Source organism: Hemicordylus capensis, chromosome 2, assembly GCF_027244095.1.
Source record: "Hemicordylus capensis ecotype Gifberg chromosome 2, rHemCap1.1.pri, whole genome shotgun sequence".
In the NCBI taxonomy this organism is placed as follows: domain Eukaryota; kingdom Metazoa; phylum Chordata; class Lepidosauria; order Squamata; family Cordylidae; genus Hemicordylus; species Hemicordylus capensis.
This window is the reverse complement of record NC_069658.1, coordinates 383,219,032-383,242,852: the sequence shown is the minus strand read 5'-3', so window position 1 is coordinate 383,242,852 and position 23,821 is coordinate 383,219,032. Positions and strand designations below refer to the sequence as shown.

Sequence of the window (23,821 nt, the reverse complement as noted above, 5' to 3'; positions counted from 1 at the left end):
AGAACTTGGGTATTTTAACTAGGTTCTCCCAAGTCTAAATTTAGCATGCTATTTAATATAGTGACAGGTGTGTGTGTGTCTTTTTCTGGCTGGGTGATACAGCGTTCATAGCTGACTCGAGTGCTGTTTGCTTTTAATACTGAAAGTATGAGATGCAGCTATTTACTTGTATTTCTGGCAATCAGCCTTAACTCAGTTCCTTCAGAACACAACTTGAAGGAGACAGACGACAGAATTTAGTGGATGACCTTCTTACGCGGCACAAGCAACTTCAGGCATCTTTCAAAAATGAAGGCACAGAACCAGATGTGATAAGGTATGATACTGCCACTTTTAGATGAGCAGTGCATGGGTGTAGCTGTGTGTTCAATATCTCTCTGAAGTGCCTGTGTTCCTGTGCCCTGTGTTTGTACAGCCCTCTATTGCTTAATTTCCAGTTTTAATCTCCAGTTTTTACTAATTTTTGTGATAGTCATTTTTATGCCTGGTGGCTACTAACCCATGGCTATGGTATTGTAGCTGCTGTTGCCAACTTTTAGAGTGAAGTATCTTCAATTTTAGTTGCCAGGTTGTGTGCCAGATGCTGTACTGAGAGTCAAGACAGTCAAAATTGGATGTTGCATCTAATCTACAAGTATATGTCAAATAAATGTTGGAAATGTAAGAAAGAAGAGGGTTCCTATATACATTTATGGTGGACATGCAATAAATCGAGAGGTTATTGGGACTTAATATATAACGAGCTTAAAAAAGTATTCAAAATGACTTTTCCCAAGAGTCCAGAATCAATACTATTAGGTATTGATAACGATGATCTCCCAAGGAAATATTGTACCCTCTTCATGTACTTAACAGCGGCAGCAAGACTGACATTTGCACGCAAATGGAAAGACAGTCAATGCCCGTCTAAAGAGGATTGGATTCTTAAAGTACTAGAATTGGCAGAAATGGCAAAATTAACATCACTACTAAGAAATAAATTTGAAGAATTTAAAAAAGAATGGGACCCTCTACTTCTCTATTTAGAAATACATCACAAAATGGATTTTTGTCAGGCTTTTGAGGGCTAACAACAAATGTTTCAAAAACACCCCAAAGTTGTTTTCTATATGAATTACTGGGGAGAGAATGTTTAATCTATAGGCAAGATCCGGTTATTGTTAACAACACTTGTTCCAACGATGAGATGGAAGTCTTTATTGTGTGTGTTTGTGAGTGTTTGTATCATTTGTGTTTGTCCTTTTGTGTTGTGAAAATTGAATAAAAAGTATAAGGCAAAAAAAAAAAAAGGATGTTGCATCTAAGCCAGTCATAATAAAAAAACCCAGCTACTATCTCATTGATTTAGAGCCAGAAATCAAGTCAAAGTAAAAATTTAGCACAGTTGGGTCACAGATAGACACAGGAGATACACAAAGGAGAATTTCATGTAGGAACAACCAAGGAAGCGGTGAACAAAGATCGGAACCAAAGATGGAAATGGGGGGCAGAAGAGGTAGGTAAACAAACAGAGAAGCATATGTATGCAGCTGAGTCTAGGCAAGATGTCTTTGTATTCTTTTGCTGCTCTGGTGGAATGTTGACAAGAGGAAAGCAAAACTAGCTAATTGGAAGATAAAGTGAGCCTCCTAGTCCAGATGTCACAGGGTGTGTGCCATCTGGAATGCGACAGCAAGGCTTCCCTTCATTGCTCTTAGTATTGTTGTTTTGCCTGAACAGAGGGGTTGTGGAAATCTGTAGGGATGTACACAAACTGTTTTGGGCAGCCATGGGGTGGGGTGGGTGGAGACGGAGAACGGTAGCTTTAAGAATGGAGCACGCAGGTCCTTACCTGCTCCTCCACTGCCCCACCGCTGTTCTGGTTGCGGCACTGTCCTTCCCAAAAGGCCATGCGTGGCTGCATCGCCACCACAGCAGCACACACAGCCACCATGCATGTGCGGCGGCTGTGTGCACGCAACTGCTGCGATGCAGCCGCACGTGGCCTTTTAGGAAGGATAGCTCTGCAACCGGAACAGCAGCAGGGCAGCAGAGGAGCAGGTAAGGACCAGCATGCCTCATTCTTGAGGCTACTTCTCACCCCCCACCAATGCATTTTGGATGCGGCTGCCCAAATTGTTTCAGGGCCTCGCTAATGAGGCGCCAAAACAATTCGGGCACATCCCTAGAATCTGTTCCTTTAGAAAGCCAAAAGCAATTGAATGTGGGAAGGAGGTCAGGTATATTGGAGTAAGATGTCATGTTTACATTACTGATAGCATACTACATCTTTTAGTAATACTTGCAATACTAACCTATATTTTAAATTTGCCGCCACCTGCTCAGAATAAGGTATTAGAATAATAAGTGAATAAGACATAATTAGAAATTTAAAAAATTATGCTTGATACCATCTGGACTTTTATTAGCTGCTCCCATTTTCTTTTTCTTGGCCTATTCTGCACAAAAGGCATTTTAGGCAGAGAAAATGTGTGTGTTTGTGGTGAGAGCAAAACTATAGAAGAATATGTAATCCATTAATTGTTTTATGGCCCTGTAATCCCCTGATGAGCATTGCAAATCCTTCCAGCACCCTGTGTTCTGGGTTTTTGCATTTAGCTAGTTTAACTGAGCATGGAAAATCAGTCGGGCAGTAGTTTCCATGCAGATGGATTATCGGAGTTGAGTCGTTGTTTATTACATGCTTCAGCAAGAACACAAACTGAGTCTCTATGTTTTCTTGAGAAACTGCTCTTCACTGGGATATTGAGTACAGTACTAGTGAACAGCCAGCAGGGGGAGGATCAATTGTTGAGCACATCTCTCTGTCCCTGAACCCACAGAGGTAGTACACAAACTGCACCCTAAACTAGGTTTCCAAAATTTAAGGTTGTTAAAATAAATTTTTAAAAAGCCGTTTGCCCTTACTTTCCCGTGCTAAACATAAACTAATTAGTAGATGAGACATGTTATACAAAAGGGAGAAGAGAAAGGGTGTGTGGGGGTCTTAGAAGCTGCTAGGTGCTGGAACTATGTGTGGCGATAGTGCTTGTGGATCACTTTTGGTGCCCTCTAAAGATCAGAATGTTTAAAGCTGTAAGTTTCTTATAAACCTCTACTTCAGAGGTTTCTAACTTTCTTATAAACCTCTACACAAAACAGACAAAGCTAGTTGGTGGACAGATCCATGTCTCATCCAATTTCTCTCAAGCTGTCTGTGTAATGCCTCTTGTTGAGGTCTCCGTTTATTGAAAAACATAACTTCACATTCTGAATGTTGTCATTGTTATCTATGACAAGCCAAGCTCGACATTTTGTGGGCATGAGAGAGGCTCTATGCCGGCTGATGGTGTGGGAATGTGTGTCCGTTGCCACCACCTTTCTTTATCTAATCCGTGAGCACATCCCAGGTTTTCAGACATCTTTTTCACTCTCCCCCTCCCCATAGGCATCCCCTTCATTAACCTTCTTGCATCAGTGACCACATGTCTTATTGTCCTCATGGGGTGCAACTGTGAAGGGCCTTCTCAAAATTAATCTCCGTTTATGTTTGGTCACCATTCAGTGAGTTTATATCCTTTGAAATCTGCTTTAATGTGAGTCCTCTTGGTGTGGCACAGTGGCCTTAGTGCTTCTAATTCTTATTTTAAGTGACAACTTGGGCCAGAATGCAGAACAGGGCATTGCTTTATGAGGCGCCAAAGTACTTTCCTTTCCGGCATTGTCAGCCTTAATTAGGGCATAGCTATCAGTAACCAAAAGGGTTATGCTATTTGCATAGCGGCATGAATAGGGTTATTTCTCTCAACTCGAAACATGTTCTTTAATTGCTTTTCAATTAACCATGAAACTTCTGTCTACTATTGTAGTTCTTCTTCTGTGTAGGGACCTAGTGCACATGATCTTGCATATTGAACACCAATTGCAGAAACATCCAGATAACCTTTTGACAGGCAAAGATGAGGTGTCTGGAGATTGTATGAGATGTTAATTATGTGTATCATTCCATCCCCTCACTCCACCCTGTATCCATGGTGTCAAATAAGGAGACTATCCATTTGCTGGACAGAATCAACAAATCTGTTAAATAACTGAACCCTTATTAGAATAACTACAGGTCTTGGCATCCTGTAACACGGAATAAGGTGTAAAGAGTTCCCATGTAAACTTCCTGCCTTAACCACTAATGTAGACTTTGCTAAAGGCAAAAATAAAAGTGCATAGCTGAGTTTTCATAATGCAGTTAGAAACAACTGTGCTCTCAGCGTCCACCTTTAGCTGTTTTGAGCAGTTGTGCCGCAACTTGAGAAACATGAAGATGGCTCCACCCTAATACTCTGTTTTCTCAACTCTTCTGTTGCATCCCAGTTTGGCCAGGTGAATCGGGTAATGGTTGTGACAGGCAAGGCTCCTTTCTACTTCAGTCCAAGTCACCAGCTAGCAGAGTGATGCAGCAGCTTTAAAAAGTGAACACAATCTTGGGATACATTAGTGGAAGCATAGTGGGGCTTCCATAATCAGGGCTGCACAAATTCAGCCCTCCAGCTGCTTTTGGACTACAACTCCCATAGTCCCCCAGCCACAGTGGCCAATAGTCAGGGATTATGGGAGTTGTAGGCCAACATCTGGAGGAGGGCCGAAGCTGAGCAGCCCTGGTCTAGGTCATGAGAAGTAATAGTTCCATTCTGTTCTGTGCTGGTCAGACCTCACTTGGAATACTATGCCGTGTCCAGTTCTGGGCACTGCATTTAAAGGAGGACATGGATAAACTGGTTCAGAGGAGGGCAGCAAAACTAGGGAGGGGTTGGAAATCAAGTTGTATGAGGAATGGTTGAGGGAGTTAGGTTTAGTCTGGAGAAGAGAAAACTAAGGGAGGATCTGACCGTCATCTTCAAAGATGGGAAGGACTGTTACATAGGTGGACGAGTGGGCTTATTCTCAGTTGCACCAAGGGCAGGACTAGAACCAGTGGATTGAGACTAGAATGAAGCTGATTCAGGCTAGACATCCAGAGGCATGTCTTATTTGTAAGAGCTGTGCAACAGTGAGCCATCTGCCTCAGGCAGTGGAGAACTCTCCTTGACTGGAAGTTTTCAAACAGAGGCTGTGCAGCCCTCTGTTGGGAAGGCAGAAACCGCCTCCTCCCCAACAGGGGGCTGAACTAGGAGATTTCTAACTCTAAAATGAAAAGCTGAAGATGAAGTTTTTGAGGTGGAGCACTTTCGTGGATAATGGCAATGAGATGGTGTGGTGCTTCCCTCGTATCCAGAGAGGAATTTGATGTGCTCTCTTTTTGTTTGGAGACTGTATTGCTTCTTCAGTAAAAGTGGGATATAATAGAAATCAGGAGAGGTGATGGTGATATGCTGAATGTAGTATATTTCTAAAACGAATAAACCAGATAATGGCAGCCAAAGCAGTGGCTTTCTACTCAGAAATCTGAGTAAGCGTTATTTTGTGGAAATGCTGTCCCTTGTAGAGATGCACCAAGCCAACATTCATCAGGTACTTCCCCAATAAGGAAAGATGTATCTGATTATTTTCTTCCTGGATGCATCCCTCCACAGCCCAACATTGAGCTGAAAGACCAAGACATAGTGTGGGTGCATGAATTTAATCTTTAAAACCAACATAATGTACAAGACTAAAACAACATCTATTGCGTATATGGCACAAAAGTTCAGGTGACCATTTTAACTTGCAATTTCCACACTTCTTGGAGCACATGAAAACTATAAGCACCTTAACTTTCATTTTAGACCAAAAGTGTTCTGAGATTTGTAGCCTTTGAAATGTATCATCTACATCAGCTTTCAATAATCTGAATATATTGAGTTGCATCCACACAGCAGCACTCTGGACTGAAAAATTGGGAAAATTAACTACATTGCAGTTCATTGTATGTAAATGCCTTATGCCCAGTGGTTTTCAAAGTGCATAAATCACATTTAATAGCAATTTGTGAATCCAAGCTGAGGTGCTCAAAACACTTCAAAGTTTATTACAGTATTGTTGGTATCCATAAGAGAAAATGTGGTTAATCACATAGCCCAATGTCACGTGACCTTGGTTTTGTTTGAAAATCATTCTTGCTGATTGCTCCTAAGTCTTGAAAGCCTTAATGTGTGGCCTTGGTCTCTAGGGGTAAGGTCCGGTTGACTAATCTGAGTTACTTGGGAAGTTTCATAAGTCTTACCAGTGAAACAATGCCTTTGGAAAGATAAGCTGCTGTTTAAGTAGAGGCACAACCCTCAGTTATAACCCCCACATCTTTTATATTTGGGCACATTGTTAAGCCTTTTAATTAGTTAAATCTGTGCCTGTAATCAAAAGCTGTCTGCACACTCCACTGTGCTGTGACGATTTCAAAGATTTTTAGTGATTAACTTGGCAAAGGCAGTGGGTGGCTAATTGGATAAGCTTACTCTTCACACCACCAAAAAAACAAAACAGAGGAAGATCAGAGGGAGGAGGAAGTTGAACTGTATTGGGTGGGGAGGCAGCTACCAAACATGTCAGGTTTTCTCTCTCTCCTTTAATACTAGCAGGTCACTTCTCACAACCCAAACCAGAAGCTGTGGCTAATTAGTGGGAGGGAATTTGTGCCATTAATATACATACCTATTTGTACTGACTTTTTGAGATGGCAAAGGTATCTTTTTAGTTAAGATTCTGGTGTTTTTCCTTGCTCTCAAACTTTAGAGGGAGCCAAAGTGCTGATTTGGGAGAAAAGGATTTTAGGTAGAGAAATTTCTCTCAGGGAGACTCCGTAGGAGTGTCTTCTTTTTTTCCTTGAGGATTTCTTATTTGGGGGTTGGGAAATGCCCCATAGGAAAGTTTGGCTGGTGGTCTTTTAAACAACAACAACAACAAAAATTCCCCTGTCGCTACACCATGGTATGTAATCCACTAGTTTTAACCAACTGGATTTCTTCTGCTAGATATTAGGGCTGTTCTCACAACCATTAACTGGGTAGGACAAGCATCCTATCCAGTTTTGGGAGCTGAGCATGTTCCTGATTTTGGGCTGTGTGTGAGTTAAAAGCTAGGTTGAATTAGGAGAAAGTGATTGTGCGGGAAGCGGGCATGGGCCCAGGGGGCATTTCCTTCCACCCGCTGGATGTCCTGCCAGCTCTCTTCCTTGACCTCATTCTCCTTTTACATAGGAAACATAGGAAACTGCCATATACTGAGTCAGACCACTGGTCTATCTAGCTCAGTATTGTCTTCACAGACTGGCAGCGGCTTCTCCAAGGTTGCAGGCAGGAATCTCTCTCAGCCCTACCTTGGAGAAGCCAGGGAGGGAACTTGAAACCTTCTGCCCTTCCCAGAGCGACTTCATCCCCTGAGGGGAATATCTTGCAGTGCTCACACATCAAATCTCCCATTCATATGTAACCAGGGCAGACCCTGCTTAGCTATGGGGACAAGTCATGCTTGCTACCACAAGACCAGCTCTCATATACCTCCCCTCCCCTCCATAGCCTCACAAGAGTTGCCAGCACCCCCCTCACAAGACTCTCCGCGCCCCTTTCTCTCTGTACCTTGTTGAGTTGCCCTAGCCACCCTGCACGTGCGTCCCTGCATGCACGGAGGTTTCCTTGCAGATCCCAGGTCCTCCTGGCAGATGCTATTTAAGTGACTGGAGAAGTGGGAGCAGCCATGGACAGAGCCAAGGGTGAGTCTTTGTGGTTTCTGACTTGGTTGGGGAAGAGAGGTAGAGCCGGGGCTGGGAACCCTGGCACAGAATCTTACTTATTTCTTTGTTTAAAAGGCTTCCATGCCACTGTTCTTCATAAATGAATTCATGGTGGCTTGAAACAAAATTTAAAAACAGAGTGAAACCATCCTCTAAAATCACGAAAGTGCAAGATAGGACTATTAAAACAAGGCAATTGCAGAGAAATAGAGTTAGGGGAAGGCCTGCTGAAACAAAAAAGAAGAAGCCTCCAACCTTTGTTTAAAATTAAATGGGTAGGGGGCAAGCAAGATCAAAGGGCAGGGAGTTCTGGAGAGCTGGGGCGCCACCACTGAGAAGGCTTGCCCACGCATCACTGACAGTCATGCTTCAGGGGGTGGCAGGACACACAGGAGAACCTCCCTGCATGTTCTGATGGGCTGGGCAGAGCTATGTGGGAGTGGGTGGTTCTTTAGGTCTCTTGGCCTAAGCCATTTAAAGGTTAAAACCAGCACCTTGAATTGCACCTGGAAAAACACTGGCAACCAGTGTAGCTGGCGCAGAAGCAGAGTGATATGAGCTGAGTATCTGGGCCCTACCAGATCCCTTGCTGCTGCATTCTGCACCAGCTCTAATTTCTGGTTGGTTTTGAAGAGCAGTCCCACGTAAATCATATTATAGTAGTCTAACCATGAGGTGACAAGAGCATGGATCACCATGGCAAGGTCAGCTTGACCCAGGAATGGACACAGCTGCCGCACAAACTGAAGCTGGGCAAAAGCATCCCTGGCCACTGTCACTGCTTGAGTATCCAGGAGCATTCCCTAACTGTGAGCCTTCTCTTCCAAAGGGAGTGCAGTCTAATCCAGAACAGGCTGATGACCCTGATGAATGTCTTGCCAGGTATTGGCATCAAGCTGACAGGTCTGTAGTTTCTGGGATCCTCCCTTTGAATACAGAGGTAACATTTATTTGTCCTCAGTCTTGCAGTACCTCATCAGTTCTCAAGAAGTTGTCAGAGATTATAGGCAGTGATTCAAAGATCACCTCTCCAAGTGCCTTCAGTATGTAGTTCATCTTGACCAGGAGCCTTGGATTCGTTTAAGGTGGCCAGGTGTTCTCTTACCATTTCTGTACCTATCTTGAGGTGTATTTTTCTTCTTTCATCATGTATGCATCTGTTACCCAGCTGGGCCACATTTCCCTTGTGGGAGATGACAGATGCAAATTAGGTGTTAATGAGCCAAGCTAGCATAAACAGTTTCCAGTATGTCAGAGGATCAGGTTGGATTATACCTGTCCCCAGGTCCATGTTAGACACATAGTGAGGAGTGATGGTTCACCTTCCCTCTCTGCCCAATTAGTTCACTTGCCCAGTTTTATACCGGTAATTAGTATAGGGCATATGTGCATAAAATCCAATACAGGCCCTGATTGTACAATCAATTCCTACATTTTGTCTGGGGTGCTAACTATACAAAATGGGCTTATGTGCTTTGAATGTTGTGTTTCTTCAGTCTTTTCAATAATTACATCCCCTGCGAGGCTGTTCAGTGACATTGGAAAGAAGGCTTGCTGTTGTCCTTCACCATGAGTATGAGACAGATCCAGGACAGGCAACGTTTGATCCGGTCCTGAATGCTTCTACCAAGGCAGTCTTTCAATATGTAGCATGGCACATACATTGAATCTGGAGATTTCTCCTGAAGGCAGAGCAGACCTATTTGAAGGGCTCATAGCTGCACAAATTCCATTTTCCAGCAGATGTCTCTCTTGTACTAAAAGTGGGGTGGGGGCTTATGCTGCTGAAGTGAATTTGGTAGAGATCCTGAAAGACTCTTGACATTTTGTGTAATGAAATCATTCCCAGAAAAATTTCACTCAGTGTAATCCTTTGGGTTGCTAGCTGGCTGGCCAGGTTTTGCCTAACTTCTAGGCCTGCCACCTGTTGTTCTTCTTAACTGGCTCAGGTTCTCGCCATTGCTTGAGTCTCTCATTTTTCTTGAATAGGAGATATTAGACAAAAAGAGTAACCAGTTTAATGAAAAACAAATCTGTTTCTCCATCTGTTATTATATGGCCAATGAGTTATATGTGAAGGACAGAGTTATGATTTGCAAGATAAGCAGTTATATCTTGCCCCCCTGTAGTTAATTTGACCATTAGAGGGTTAAATGTAATCTTTCTTATTATTATGGACCTGAAGCAAGGCTCCACACTTAAACTTTTCTTTCCAGTTTCTTCCTAGTGCGATTCCAGTATTAAACAGACTGTTGGCCCAGCACATACTGTAGCTCTGATCTGGCTCTTCTGAGAGGGGAAGCAGAAATAGAATCTTGTGTGCATGTGTAATGCCCCTAGATTATCTGCTTCTGAGACTTTGACCTCTGTCTTATCCAACCTTTGGGTTTGAATTCAAGACTTGACAGAAAAAACCAAGAACCTGTCCCTCTTCCACTTTGGAACTTGTGGCTAGACATTAACTAAGCACACATCCCGAGCTCTCAGTTACTGATTTGTGTTATATGCCAATTAGATGCCTGGATTTGTTGAGCTAGAATATGCAGGCCTGCAAATTCTGATGTGTTTTAGCTTATAGCCTGATCCTGTATGGATTTATGTGAAACCAAGTTCTACTGAAATTAATAGGGCTTACTCTCAGGTGAATGTGCATAGGTTTGCAGATTGTTTATTTTGTCTAAGCAAAACTACATGAAGTAGCCATTTCATATGATACGTAGGCCTTGTCCTATTTGAAACTTAGAACTTTTAAGAAAAGTCTGCTTTGCCTTTATATTGTTTCTGCTTTGTTGTCTTTGGGTAGTGAGTGTATTCATGATAGAGCGCCAGCATTATAAAAATACTTATTTCAATGTTCTTGGGTTGGACAAAAGTACCTGAAATCTAATGAGATTGTCTGTTAAGAGTGACTTCTTGCAACTACCTCTGCTACTCTAAAAAATGTGGTGGAAGTGCCACTAGATTTTATTTCAGCTATATTGAAAATGCAGAAAATTGTTCTTTCACAGACACTGCAGTACTGAACATAAGCACTGCATTATGTTTGGCTATGGGCTCTTCTAAATATCTGCTTTTTTTCAGTGATTCTCATTCTTTTGCTGGTGACTGGCAGGCACCCTAATATGCTGGTTCCCCACAAGCCATATATCCACTGTACTTCTCCCATGTTCTTTGCAACTAATCCAAATACGTTACCCATAGTATTAGCTGCTGCTTTTTATAGCATGAAACCTTCTGACAATCCCCTTCACCAGCCTTCCTGCTGGCCTTTCTTGTCTTGCTTCTGAGTTTGTGGCTAGGGAAGCTGTAATCTAGAAGGGTCCTCAGTCTTGTATGAACATGGCACTTTGCACAGTTATATTCACCTAGTAAGGCCGTGCACATGACTGTTTCTGAGGTGGGGCGGGTGTGTGTGTGGTGGGGGGGAGGGGGAAAAGGCAGGGCTGAACTTACCTTCCTCCCAGACAATTGGTTGTTGGTGTGTGTGTGGCTCGTGGCTCGTGCACCCACATGATCCATGCTGCTCCGAGCAACATGGATCTCTGGAGGCCGGGAAAATGAGTCCTGGACTCCAGGAATCCAAATATGCACCGCTGTGGATTGAGGGATTGCCTTTCAAGCTGGGCACTCTAGGCACCTGGCTCTGTGTCTGCTTGGGCTGCATGCAGCCCAAGCACACACCCAGCCCGGTATCTGGATTAGGGGGGGGGCTCTAACCCAGGTAAAAGCAGGGGCGTAACTATAATAGGGCAAGGGGAGACAGTTGTCTGGGGGCCCACTGCCTTGGGGGGCCCCCCAGAGGCAAGTCACATGACTGACTTCCCCAGGCGCTCACCCACCTGGGCTTCCTTCAGTTGTGTTCATCCTCCAAAATTGATGTGAGTGTTAAGACCTGGAGCTCCCAGAACAGCATGACTTGCATCGTCCACAATTTACAAAACCTTAAAAAAAAATAATTTAGGATGATGTTCTATTGTGGCATATGCTTTTTGTTACCGCTATTCAGCCTCATTTAAGATTTCTTTACTTCATGAACTGAACTTCAGTGAGGAGGAGCCCTATTTTAAAATCTTGCCTTTGGGCGCACTCCAACCTTGCTGTGCCCCTGGGTAAAAGCCTGGGGTAAATTCCTGGGCTTGTGGAGGAGGCAGTGCTGGAAGCCAAACCCAGGAAGGGCTGCCCAAGTCTGGGTTTGGCTGCCTGTGTGAACAGCCTCAGTGTCTTCCAGGTGTTTTCAGAAAGCCATATATTCAGGCAGTTGCAAAGGTCTTCTTATCTCTGACACACTTGCACAAAACATGAAAAAAAGCAGTATTTGTCATTTGTGTTTGTTTTTTAATCATATGCAAAATACTATATATGGGTTATGTTTATGTTGCCCTCTATATCCAGTTGGTCCTTGGATTTTGTACAAAGCAATCTGCAGTTTTTGAGCTGTGCTACACCTTTTCTGGAGGAGATACATTGTTACAAAAGAATTCCAGATGATTCTTCAGAGTCTGCTGTATGTTTTTATAAGGTGATGTGATGCACATGTCTTGCAAAACATAGCCATAAGCAGAGCGTATTTTACGTAGGAAGCTAACTTATACTGCGTCAGACCATTGGTCCATCTAGCTCAGTGTTGTCTGTGGTTGACAGACAGTGTCTCTTCAAGGTTTCAGGCAGGGATCTCTCCCAGCCCTACTTGGAGATTCCAGGGCGTGAATGTGAGACTTTCTGCATGCAAGCAGATGCCCTATTACTGATCTACGGCCCCATCCCCTTAGGGGAATATCTCACAGCAGAAAGTGCTCACATGTAGTCTAGGGATGTGCATAGAACTGGTTGGGAGGCCCTTTATGGGCCTCCAAACCAGTTCAAAGAACTGGCGGTTCTGCCGGTTCAACGGCGGGGGGTGTCTCGCTTTAAGAGTGGGGGAGGGTGCACTTACCCCTGCCACCGCTTTCCCCCCCACTGGCGTCCGTTTTCATAAAAGCTCATCGGGGTGGCAGCGTACCTCCCTGCTGCCCCGTTGCCCCCGTTGCCTGGATATAAGCAGAAGTCCCCGCGGGCAATGTGGCAGCAGGGAGGTACGCTGCTGCCCTGATGAGCTTTTATGAAAATGGACGCCGGTGGGGGGGAAGTGGTGGGAGGGGTAAGTGCACCCTCCCCTGCTCTTAAAGTGGCACCCCTGCTGCCTTCGAGCCTCCCCGCCGCAGTTCTGTGCACATCCCTAATGTAGTCAGCTATCCAAATGCAAACCAAGGTGAACCCTATTTAGCAAAGGGGACAATTCATGCTCACTACCACAAGACTGGCTCTCCACCCCATTTTATTCTAATAAATTATTATAACATTTTAAATTTTTTTAAAAATCTATTTAGGTCTAGCCTAATGGCCGGAGGAGTCAAACGAGGTGTTACAAACCCCTGGCTTGTGGAGGAGCCTGAGGAAACAAGAGGGCTTGGCTTTCATGACATTCAGCAGCAGCAACAGAGAATTATAGAAGGTAAAATCTCTTCTTGATTTTAGGTCAGTTCTGTGCATGAACTTTGTGACTGATACCACTGTTGTTTTGGTCACGTGTTCCCGCACAAGTGACCTGGATCAGAAAATCTTCCATTGAGTGCTTTGTTTTTTCCTGCTTCTTTTTGTACAGCATGGAGGTAGCAGTTACCTGTATTCACCTTGCTTTCTTTTTGTTAGTAGTCAAATATTTGTTTTGACTCTAAAGGATTTCGTTTACTTAAATTTACACACTCAATATTTGCAATTACTTCTGTCGGTAGCTAAGGTCTAGCTTGTCAAACTGGATTTTTTTTCTTTTTCTTTCTTTTTTTAAAGAGGCCTCAGGTAGCTAAATATCAAGCTTGGAGTGCCAGTGGAGTTCTCCACTGCCTGACGCCTTTGGGCCCCTTGGGAAGTATCATGGCTGTTGGCAGTATGTTTTAGAAGTGCTTGATGTCTTTGCAGGAGCTAATTAGGCTACCCATTTCAGCTTTCATACGGGGAAATCTGATTCTAATCCAGTCTTGAATGATTAGGGCAAATAGTGCAATAGATCTTGTAGTCCACTCTTACTTGAAGCAACCATAATCTGTGTTCTCAGAGGAACATAGGAATCTGCCATTTACCAAGTCAGACCATTGGTCTATCTAGCTCAGTACTGTCTTCACAGACTTGTAGTGGCTTCTCCAAGGTTGCAGGCACCCTGATCCTGGCTGTTGCACCATTGTCAGTTGAGAGCAGGCCTTCACAGCTTGTGCCCAACGAAGCTGACTGTAGCCTGTCTGCCATGTATGATGGCTCATCAGCAGCTCAATAACTTCATGCATGTGCTGTTTACCTGGGTCTTTAAAACTGAGTTTAGTACCTGGCAGGTAACATTATATGCTGGGTGGGTTTGGCAGGTCACAAGTTGTTGAGGCTTTGGATAACTCCCCCTTTCCAGTGCCCTGAGTTCCATCTAGCCTCTTTCTGTTCCTCCTCTACCCCTGCTGTCTCCCAAGGTTTGTACTTTCCTGGCCATTAACTTTATGCTGGTGGTTGTGAAGACCTTTTTGCTTGAATCAGTACTGTTTCTTTATCCCTGGTGACATGGGGCCCTCTTTTGACAGTGGAAATGCCCTGCCATGCACTGGTGCCGCTCCTGTTTGGCCCTTAGCCATGGGAGCTATATATGAAATGATGTTTGAAGCCTCAACACCAATAAGCCAGCTTTGTGTACAAATATATTCTGCTGTGTTGAATGCTATTTAAAAACCATGTACAAATGGTACATTTCAAACCCTACATACATGCTGCCAAATGGGAATCAAGTATAGGAGCTATATTGAACTGTCAAGTCTTTTAGAGCTCTCTTTACTTAAGCCTCAGTAACTCTTCTCTCTTTCCGCCATGAAGAATTTTTGCCTTTTTGCACATGCAGTCCCCACTAGTTATAATATCTTTCAGCAGGGGGGGGAAACACCCTTACATTTGCAAGCTAAGCTGATCTTGTACAAAAGAGAGCAGTGTACAACTGAAGGATAATTCAGTGTTGTTTGGGGAGCAAGGGTGTGGTAATGCCATGTGCTTCAGATTACAATAAGGGAGTATTTTGTAGTATTGTGGCTGTGTCTGCTATGGCTCCCTCTGCCAAGAGCTGGATTATCTCTCTCATGAACACCACATTTGCACACAGCTTGAAGAACTCTTTGGATTCCTTGGGGCTCGCATCACCTATTTGACTCGCAATCATGTTGAACCTTCCTTGGAAATTTGAAAAGGCTTAATCAGGTCTATATGAGTGTGCCAGAAAATCCAATGCTCTTGTGACTGAGGAGCAGCTGCATGTCCAGTTCCTGAAGAGTTTGAATCTTTTTGGCTAACCTTTTTTCCCCTGAGAAACTTCCAGTACTGTTGGCATTTCCTCCTGTTTCATAAGATCTGACTCTTTGGAATTCATTGTTATGCCACTGGCATAATATGGGTCAGTGTGGTTTCACATTTTGAATGCAGGCCTTGTATATTTTCTCTGCTTCTGTGGTTTATTCTCATATTCTGTCTAGGCTTCCATAAGTTGCCATTCGTGCTGATTTATTCTTATGTGTTTATTTCTGTGCAGAGCAAGATGCTGGTCTTGATGCTCTCTCTTCAATCTTATCCCGGCAAAAACAGATGGGACAGGAAATTGGGAATGAATTAGAGGAACAGAATGGTAAGGGCAATGAGCAAAATAACTTTCTGAATGGGATGAAACCACCTGAGCACACTGTAAGCCCTGCATGAAAAGGAAACAGAACCATTATTTAGAGATTACTGTTAGGAGTATGAAAAGCTGCATTTTATTAAAACCACTTCAGTGCTTTTGTCTCTTCTGCATCCTTACCAAACACTGCAACCACTGCTCCAATATAGGGGTTGTCAGAACCCTCCCTAAATCGAGAAAGCCCTAACCAAGGTTCTCCTGTAAAACAGAAAAAAGATAAATTAGCTGGCTGAGTTTGCTGTTATCCTAATTGTGGGGTTAGGCAGTTCACTGGAAAAGGGAGAAAGTTTCACTTTCAGGTAATCAAGATCCCTGAGAAACTAACAACCTTCAAGAGTGAGTGAGCGAGAGAGCGCGCGCGAGAGCAAGAGAGAATTGTTTCATATCCCATACCCTTTCCTCTTCATGGCTGCTTGAATCAAGAGCTATCCATTTGAACCTGACATGGTTGTCGAGGCCTTTGGCATCAACAGCAGGGCCAAATATTTGGCAGCTACAAGAGACAGGGTCTTTTTTGGTGGTGATGCCATGGCTTTGGAGATTCATCAGGCCCCTATTTGCCTTTAGACAGATTTCCCCACAAAGCTTTGGTTGGCCTACTGTTTTTACCAGTTAGAGGGAGGGTAATTAATTGTGTTAGTGCTGCTATTTTTATTTTATTTATTTATTTGTTTGTTTATTGTTAAGTTTATATACCGCCTTTTATTAAAAACAATTATTATTATTATTACATTTATATCCCGCTCTTCCTCCAAGGAGCCCAGAGCAATGTACTACATACTTAAGTTTCTCTTTCACAACAATCCTGTGAAGTAGGCTAGGCTGAGAGATAAGTGACTGGCCCAGAGTCACCCAGCTAGTATTATGGCTGAATGGGGATTTGAACTCAGGTCTCCCCGGTCCTAGTCCAGCACTCTACCCACTGCACCATACTGGCTCTCAATCCCAAGGCGGTTTACAATAGTTAAAAAACATACAATAAAAATGACAATAAAAATATTAAGCTAAAAATATAAAACAGATCTAATTTAAAATCTATAAAATACAAATATAAAAACTATACAAAAATAAAACACACAGAAGCAGCAATAAAACAATAATGTAAAGGCCTGGATAAAAAGCTAAGATTTAACAAGCTTTCTAAAAACTGTGATGGAGTTTTAATTTATTAGTTTTGTAATTGTTTTACTGATGTTCTGTTCTGTGTTCTGTTGTATTAGGGTGGTGTTTTTTTTGTTTTTTTTAAGACTCTTTGGAAAGGCAGGATGTATATTCCATTAATACAGTAGTTGACCTTATGTATGGCTCAGTGTGCCTGTATACCTCTACTCTACTTTCCTGTCCACCCACCCTTCCATCTTTTGACAAAGCAATCTATTGATGGGCTTACCAAAGGAGAGGAGAAGGCTGAATCCATAATTGGCATTGGTGCCTTGTATTGGAGATCTTCATTCTTTGTGTGGGGTCCTAGAGCACATCCTAGCTTAACGCCCTGGCATCTCCAGTCAAAACAGGCTTGGATGGCATTGGATAGGAAATTTCTCTTCCTGAAGACCTTGGAGGCCTACCAGTCAGAGCAAACAATAATAGTCAGATACTCAGACCATTTAGGTTCATTTAGAAACATGAGCTGTAGATGTATTTGCAGCAATGATATATCCCAGCATCTGTAATTCCTTTTATAGTACTTGCCATTCAAGGAGGCAACTGCGTATACATGTAGATGAGTAGGAGGCTTGTGTCTATATGGAGGGGAGGAGCCTTCCCTAAGGAGAGGAAAAGAGGTGTAGTGTATTTGATTGCTATTAGCTTACTAATTTTTGACAAACCAGGAGGTGGCAGCAGAGTACAGCAAAAGGGCTTTCCCTCTAGTTTTCTTCATGGTTCCCTCTTCCCCGATGAGTTGCCCTTGGTGCTCTGCTCTCCTCCTCCTGTAGAGCAGGGAAGCCCCAGGCTTCCTTCCTTTCTCCAGAGGCCACCTTTTGACCCTTCCCAGCTTGCTTGCTTTTCATTTTTTCCAGCAAATGGGTTTGGCTCTTTACATCTTTCTAGAATGCACCTCTATACTTGGCATTATTTTAGCTGTAGTTATTAGTTCTTACTTGGATCCTCTCTGTGTGCCTTTCCTTTTTAATGTATATGATCACATCCATGACCTGTTATCAGAGGGCAAACACATGCCTTATTTCACTTCAAATAATTTCAGTCTCGAGGCTTGAATAGAATTAATTTGATCTTGAATGAATGTAGCCCATAGGAGTCTACCAATGTCCCTGTTCCCTGAACCAGTCTGAGGGATAGATTTGAAGACAAACATGCTGAATTACTCAGTTGTTCAACTGACCCTGTAAGAGCAAATCCCAAAAAACCTCTCCAGCTTTCTCATTTCTTACTGTATGGTAGGGCAGAGCTAGAACTTTGAAATGCTGCCTGGCTGTGTGACCTGTGCAAAGATTTGATCCATCTGGTCTGTTACTGGAGAGGGCTGTATGAGGACTGAGCTGCTGAGAAGGCAGGAGTTCTAATGCTTGCTCATAAATATGTCATAACCATGTCACTTTCCTGAGCTGATCCTTCAGCTGTTCATGAAACAAATATCACGATCTAACAACCTGAGTGCACATTTGGTGGCTTTATTCTTGTTTCACCCTACCCATCCCAAACCCAAGGTCGTTTTTCCTGGGTTTTTGAGGTACGTGTTCAGCCTGGCATATCAACCCACAAATGTGCAGTCTCCCTGACACTGTTGTTTTGCGAGCAAAGAATGCATGATATTTAGCAGCTGCTCCAGTTGGGAGCTCCCACACCCAACTGCGGCTCCGCCAGGAGCTCCGGGGATTGGGGGAAGGGGAGTGCAGCCGTGCGGTGCTCTGGCCCCCTGAACCCTAGGAAGGGACCCCTTCCTGGGGTCCCCACACAATCAAAAGGACGAGGTTAACGGAGTGCTCACTCCGTTAACCTCATTTAGGGGTAGGGGTTTTTCAGCGGGCTAGCTGCCGTGGAACCACTGGGCTCGCCTGCGAGCCCAGTAGTTCCGATGATCACTGAAAACTGAGCTGGGCTCCCCTAGCCTGTTTCCCAGTCATTGTCAGAATCTATATATTTAATTCTCTTGGGGCATGCGTGGGGATGTTTGGCAAGCCCCACCCCAGGTGCTTGGCTGGGCAGGAGGAAGCGGGATGGACTGGCCCGGGCAGCGCCGGCGGGGGTGAGTGGGGAACGGGCGGTGGGGGCAAAGCCCCCACGCTTGTTGCAGCCTGGGGCAGGAGGGAAATGGGCAGCAGGGTGTAGCCTCAGCGCCCGTTGGAGGCTGGGACAAGAGGGAGATGCCCATTGCAGGCCGGGGCAGAAGGGAAATGGGCGGCAGTGCTTCCCTGCTCACCGCCTGGGAAGAGGAATGGCGGGGGTGGGGCCCTTTTTGGCCACCTGCTGCCCCATGAGGAGCAGCTGTGGCACCGGTTGGAGATGTTCTGTGCAGGTGGTGGTGGGGAGGGAGGGGAGGAACGGAAGGGAGGAGGGCATGAGAGCGTGGGGCTGGTGGGGGGAGGGCGGGCAAGAGAGAGCGGGGCAGGAGGGAGGGGGAGGGGGGAACAGCTGGCCCCAAAGAGTGCACAGATGCTCTGTGCAGGGTGGGCTAGTAGCTTCTATATGCCATCAGTGTTGAACTTAAGTTGCTTAGGTGCATTTTTTCCAGCTTTTCTTAAGCATTATGCAGCAATACGAAATAGGTTTCCAAGTTTCCAGCCGTTTCCAAATGTTGGGAGCCTTCAAGTTGGTTGTGTGATGGTGGTGGTAAAGATTGCACGCTTCATTCTCTGTCCAAGCACCAAAAGATACCAATGCCAAAGCAAGCGTGCATGCGTGCTCCTTCCCTCCCTCCGTGTCTCTGTAAGTCCCTTGCTAACTGGATTAGGAGAGCAACTGTCCCTATCCAACCCCAGCATGTCATCCCTCCGGTGGCTGTTGCTGGAGTATATCTTGTGTTTCTTTTTAGATTGTGATCTCTTTGGAGACAGGGAACCATTTTATTCTTATTTCTGTGTAAACCATTGAGACGTTTTAGGGTTAAAAAAGCATAGTATAAAGCAAAAGTATAAATATTCCTAAATAAATAAAATAAAGATAAATAGGTTTCTGCTTTTATAGATCTTAACAGGTACCATGATAAGCATTACAGAGCTATCTAAAGAGCTGCAAGATTTCTAGGCCCCAAATGAAGAAGACACATCATTGGTGGGCCTCTCTTTAAAGTAACATGTTCATGAATTGTGTTTCAAACATTATTTTTTTGCTCTTTTTACTGAACTAAACTTTCTATGATGTATAGACTCCCCCCTGAAGCTTCCTAAGCAGCTCCTGAAACTCTTACACAAATAGACAGCACTAGTTATTTATCGTTCTAAATAATGTGTGCCATGAGAGAGAGTAAAAGGGCTGCTTGAGCTTAATTTCTTTCTCCTCCGCCGTGGGAGGTGAGGCACAGAACTGGGGCTTATGTCCTTCCTCCCGCCTCCCCTGTTTGCCACTGCCCTTTTCTACTCATGGAAGTAAACATGTGATCATGGGGTCTCCATTCACTTGTCCCTTTCCTAGATACAAATCTGTTTTCCAAAGCAAATTCAGTCTCTTGAATCATTCAAATTAAGGAACCCTGGGTGGAGTTTTACTTATGTGTCGCGAGGAAGCGTGTGAGGCTAAGGCCTGTTTCTGAGCTCAGTGTGTGTAGATATTACTTCCACACCATTGATGGTAAAAGAACAGCACAATACATTGCATAATATGACTTAGTTATCACTGCTGCTATGCCAACTCATTATGACTCTTGACCGTAGCAAATCCATCAACACTGAATTACATTACCCTACATCAGGGGTGGGGAACCTTGGCCCTCCAGCTGTTTTTGAACTACAAATCCCATCATCCCCAGCCACAAGTATTGTGGCTGGGGATGGTGGGAGTTGTAGTTCAAAAACAGCTGGAGGGCCAAGGTTCCCCACCCCTGCCTTACATTAAATAAAATAAAGTTTTAGGTATCCCAGGTCTGCAACCATTACATTGGGGAGTGGGGAGAGTTACTAATGCAGACCTCAACAAATTGTCTTTGACTCTAGGAGCCAGACTGCTCTATGGGCAGAAGGCAGGCTCACCACTCAGCCCTAGCAACACATTTTTGCTGCATATAGTGTGGGGGTGGGTGGGTAGGGGAGATGCACCACTTTGCTTGCTACCTCTTCCCGGCCCCATGCATCTGGCTCAGTCAAGAGGTGGTCAGACACGACCAGAAGGAGGAGTGAGCAAGCAAGGTGAGGGTGGATTGCATATGGTGACGAACGGATGTGAGCAGGAGGAGGAGGGAGCAACTGGCTCCCGCTTTGCATGCTCAGTCCTCTTGGATGTGGGCACCATGCTTAGATTGCTAGGCACCATGTCAGGCTGGCACCTGGAAATTGTCAAGCCATGCACCAGTGCTGATCACATCAGTAGGGGTATCTGGCTATATACGTGTGCTCTAATAAGTCTCCTCCTATATATTCCTTCTAGCTGAGGGATGGTTGCAAACTGCAAAGAAAAAGAGGCTTCTTTTTCCTTAACTGATCCTCTAGATCAGGCCTGCTCAGCTTTGGCCCCCCAGCTGTTTTTGGACTAAAACTCCCACAATCCCCTGTCACCATTGTCAATTCCCAGGGATTATGGGAGTTGTAGGCCAACATCTACAGGAGGGCCAAAGTTGAGCAGTCTTGCTCTAGACTGTGGAAGGTTGCTTCCCCCCTCCCCCATCACCCAAGGAGCCATGCAATTATAGGTAGCCTCTTCATATTTTTACCCTAGTACTTAACTTTATGTGGTTTATGATACTAAGAGTTTACGATACGCTGAGACTTGGGACTGGTGGAGTGCTTGCATCTGGGTGATCTCATTGAAGTGGATTTTGACTGCTCTGAATCTGCTTAATCCTTTTCCAAGAGAATGTGTAACCAAACTCAAAAATGGACAGTTGCAACACAGCCAGCCAGAGAAGTCTACATCCTTGGGCAGGCTTTTGCCATGAGGTGTTACTGGAATAATTTGGGTATTCAGAATTCAGCAACCACAGAGCCACGAGTCACTTGGTCTTATTTTGTCATTTACAGTAATTCAGGGTGATAAAGGGGTGTAAGTGTGTGAGTGTGTGTGTGTAATACCTTAGAAGTATAACAAGTAGGAGACTCTTAAATTGTTCTATTTTATTTTGTAATAGGAAATACCGTGGACAATACATATTCTGGTGTCTAAGAAGAGTCATTGGTTTCTGGCATACATCTTGTGTCCCAAGGAGTTTGTACTGCCAATAAGTCCCAGTTCCTCTAAATGTTTGTTTCCACCCACATATTTAGGAAGTTTTGGATTTTATTTGGGTTTGTTTTCTGGGATTATTTATTTTTCAAATCTTTATTGCCTACCTTAATATTAACTGGTTGCCTTTTATTTTCTATAGATTGCTAGCTCTCAAGCCCAAACAGAAATAGTATGACTGGAGTGTTAAAAACCTGAATCTGTGAAGTGAGATTCGGAAGTGACTGGGCTACTGGATGTGAACATTTTACAGATGGAGCCCTTTCTCACAAGCAGTGTGCGTGGTGCATTATGGGATCCCTCCTCCCCTCCCCGAGTCTGCCAGTTGTGGCTGACGCACGACCCCAAAAATGAGGTCAAGGGAGCGCTCACTCCTTTAACTTCGTTTTGAAGGGTGGCTCTGTAGGTGGGTTTACTGCCATGATGCTGGCGGGATCAGGCTCGATCCCAGCAGTTCACACGTGTGTGCAAAACCGGGCTGGGCTCCCTTAGCCCCATCTTGCTTGTGCATATGAATAGCCTCACAGTACCAGCTCCAGGTTTTATGGAGGCCTTTTCAAATTCCCATGGGTGGGTACATTTAGAGTACATCCTACCTGGGTGGGCCCTGAGAGAGTCACTCTGCCCCTGCCACATGAAGGCTATGGGCACAGCAGTGGTCAAATGTATCAGCAGTTGGATCTTCTTGAAGGTTCTCTGGGTGCTCAGCAGCTGCCCAACAATGCTGATGCTGGCCCTAGATGTCATGTTAGGCTACCAGCATATTTCTTTTCCTGGACATAATGCAAACTTTGGTCCTTCTCATCCTGGTTCATTCAGTCCCTTTGCACAAAGATTATTGCAGAAATTACTTTGCAGCAATGAGCCAGCCTGTGGGTGTGGCAAACCATCAAGTATAGATCTGGCAGTACGAATATGATGATTATTTATATACCACTTTTCAACAGAAGTTCCCAAAGCAGTTTATGTAGATATAAATAAATTAAATGGCTCCTTGTTCCCCAATAGGGAATATTCTAGCTTTTCACTGGACATGGTAGGCTGGAGCTGCCCTCTTCAGAGCAGATTTATTCTCATAAGACCATAAAAACATAAGAAATCCCCTGCTTGATCTTGCCAGGGCCCATCCAGTCCAGGTGCACTTGGGAAGCCTGCAAGCAGGGAAAAGAGGGCAACTGTCCTTTCCCTTTGTGCTTCCTAGCCCCTGATGTTCAGGGGCATGCTGCCTCTGGTTCTGATGGAAGTATAGAGCAACCAAGCCTAGTAGCCATTGATAGCCCTATTCTCCACGAGTTTGTCTAATCCCCTTTTTAAAACAGTCTAGATTGGTGGCTATCAACACGTCTGGTGGCAGCATACATGTCCTAACCTGTTGTGTTGTGTGGACACATAACATAACATAAGAAGAGCCTTGCTGGATCAGGTCCAAGGCCTGTCAAATCCAGCGTCCTGTTCCTCACAGTGGGCCTGCCAGATGCCTCTTAGAAGCCCACAAGCAGGAGATGTTGCTCCTCTGCAACTTTTATTAAGAGGCGGCCTATCTCTGAACCTGGAGGTGGCCTATAGCCATCTGAGGCTTGGACAACTTGTGAGGAGATCCAGCTTGCTACTTGTAGTGGCCGGTTAGGATGCTTGCTTATCAGTATGTTATATCTGATTGTAAGTATGCCAGCGGGCTCTCTGGAACATCCTTCTGCTATCTGTCCAGAGTCTCGGATGTGAACAAGCTCAGATAGCTGAGAGATGTAGAGGCTTTAATGTGTGAAGGCATTAGGTATTCTCCAGGATTTGGCAATGTATCTAGCGGCTTGGAAAGGGGCAAAGCAGAAAAGACTTTGGTGGCCTTAATACCAGCAACAAGCATCAGTTTGGGACTTGGGGAGTTCCATGACTTGGTCAAGCCATGAATGCTTTGCCATGTTCCTAAACTGTGGCTGCTGATCTGTTTATTTTCCCGAGCTAAGAGAGAAGATGTAGAATAACATTTTTATTTCAGAGTTGCTGGGGACTGAAAATCTCATATGGTATGTTTTAAAGAATTCTGATATTTTAATTGGATCCAAATAAATTTGACTGTT

At 44.3% G+C, this 23,821-nt stretch overlaps 1 protein-coding gene across 1 annotated transcript in view; it reads left to right on the top strand.

The window, feature by feature from the left end:
- Nucleotides 1–23,821, top strand: part of STX8 (syntaxin 8) — a 130,560-nt gene that overhangs the window by 14,069 nt on the left and 92,670 nt on the right. The window contains exons 4-6 of the mRNA XM_053293541.1: nucleotides 206–316; nucleotides 13,045–13,169; nucleotides 15,267–15,359. Of these exons, the coding sequence (XP_053149516.1) occupies nucleotides 206–316; nucleotides 13,045–13,169; nucleotides 15,267–15,359 (329 nt within the window). The remainder of the gene's footprint in view (nucleotides 1–205; nucleotides 317–13,044; nucleotides 13,170–15,266; nucleotides 15,360–23,821) is intronic.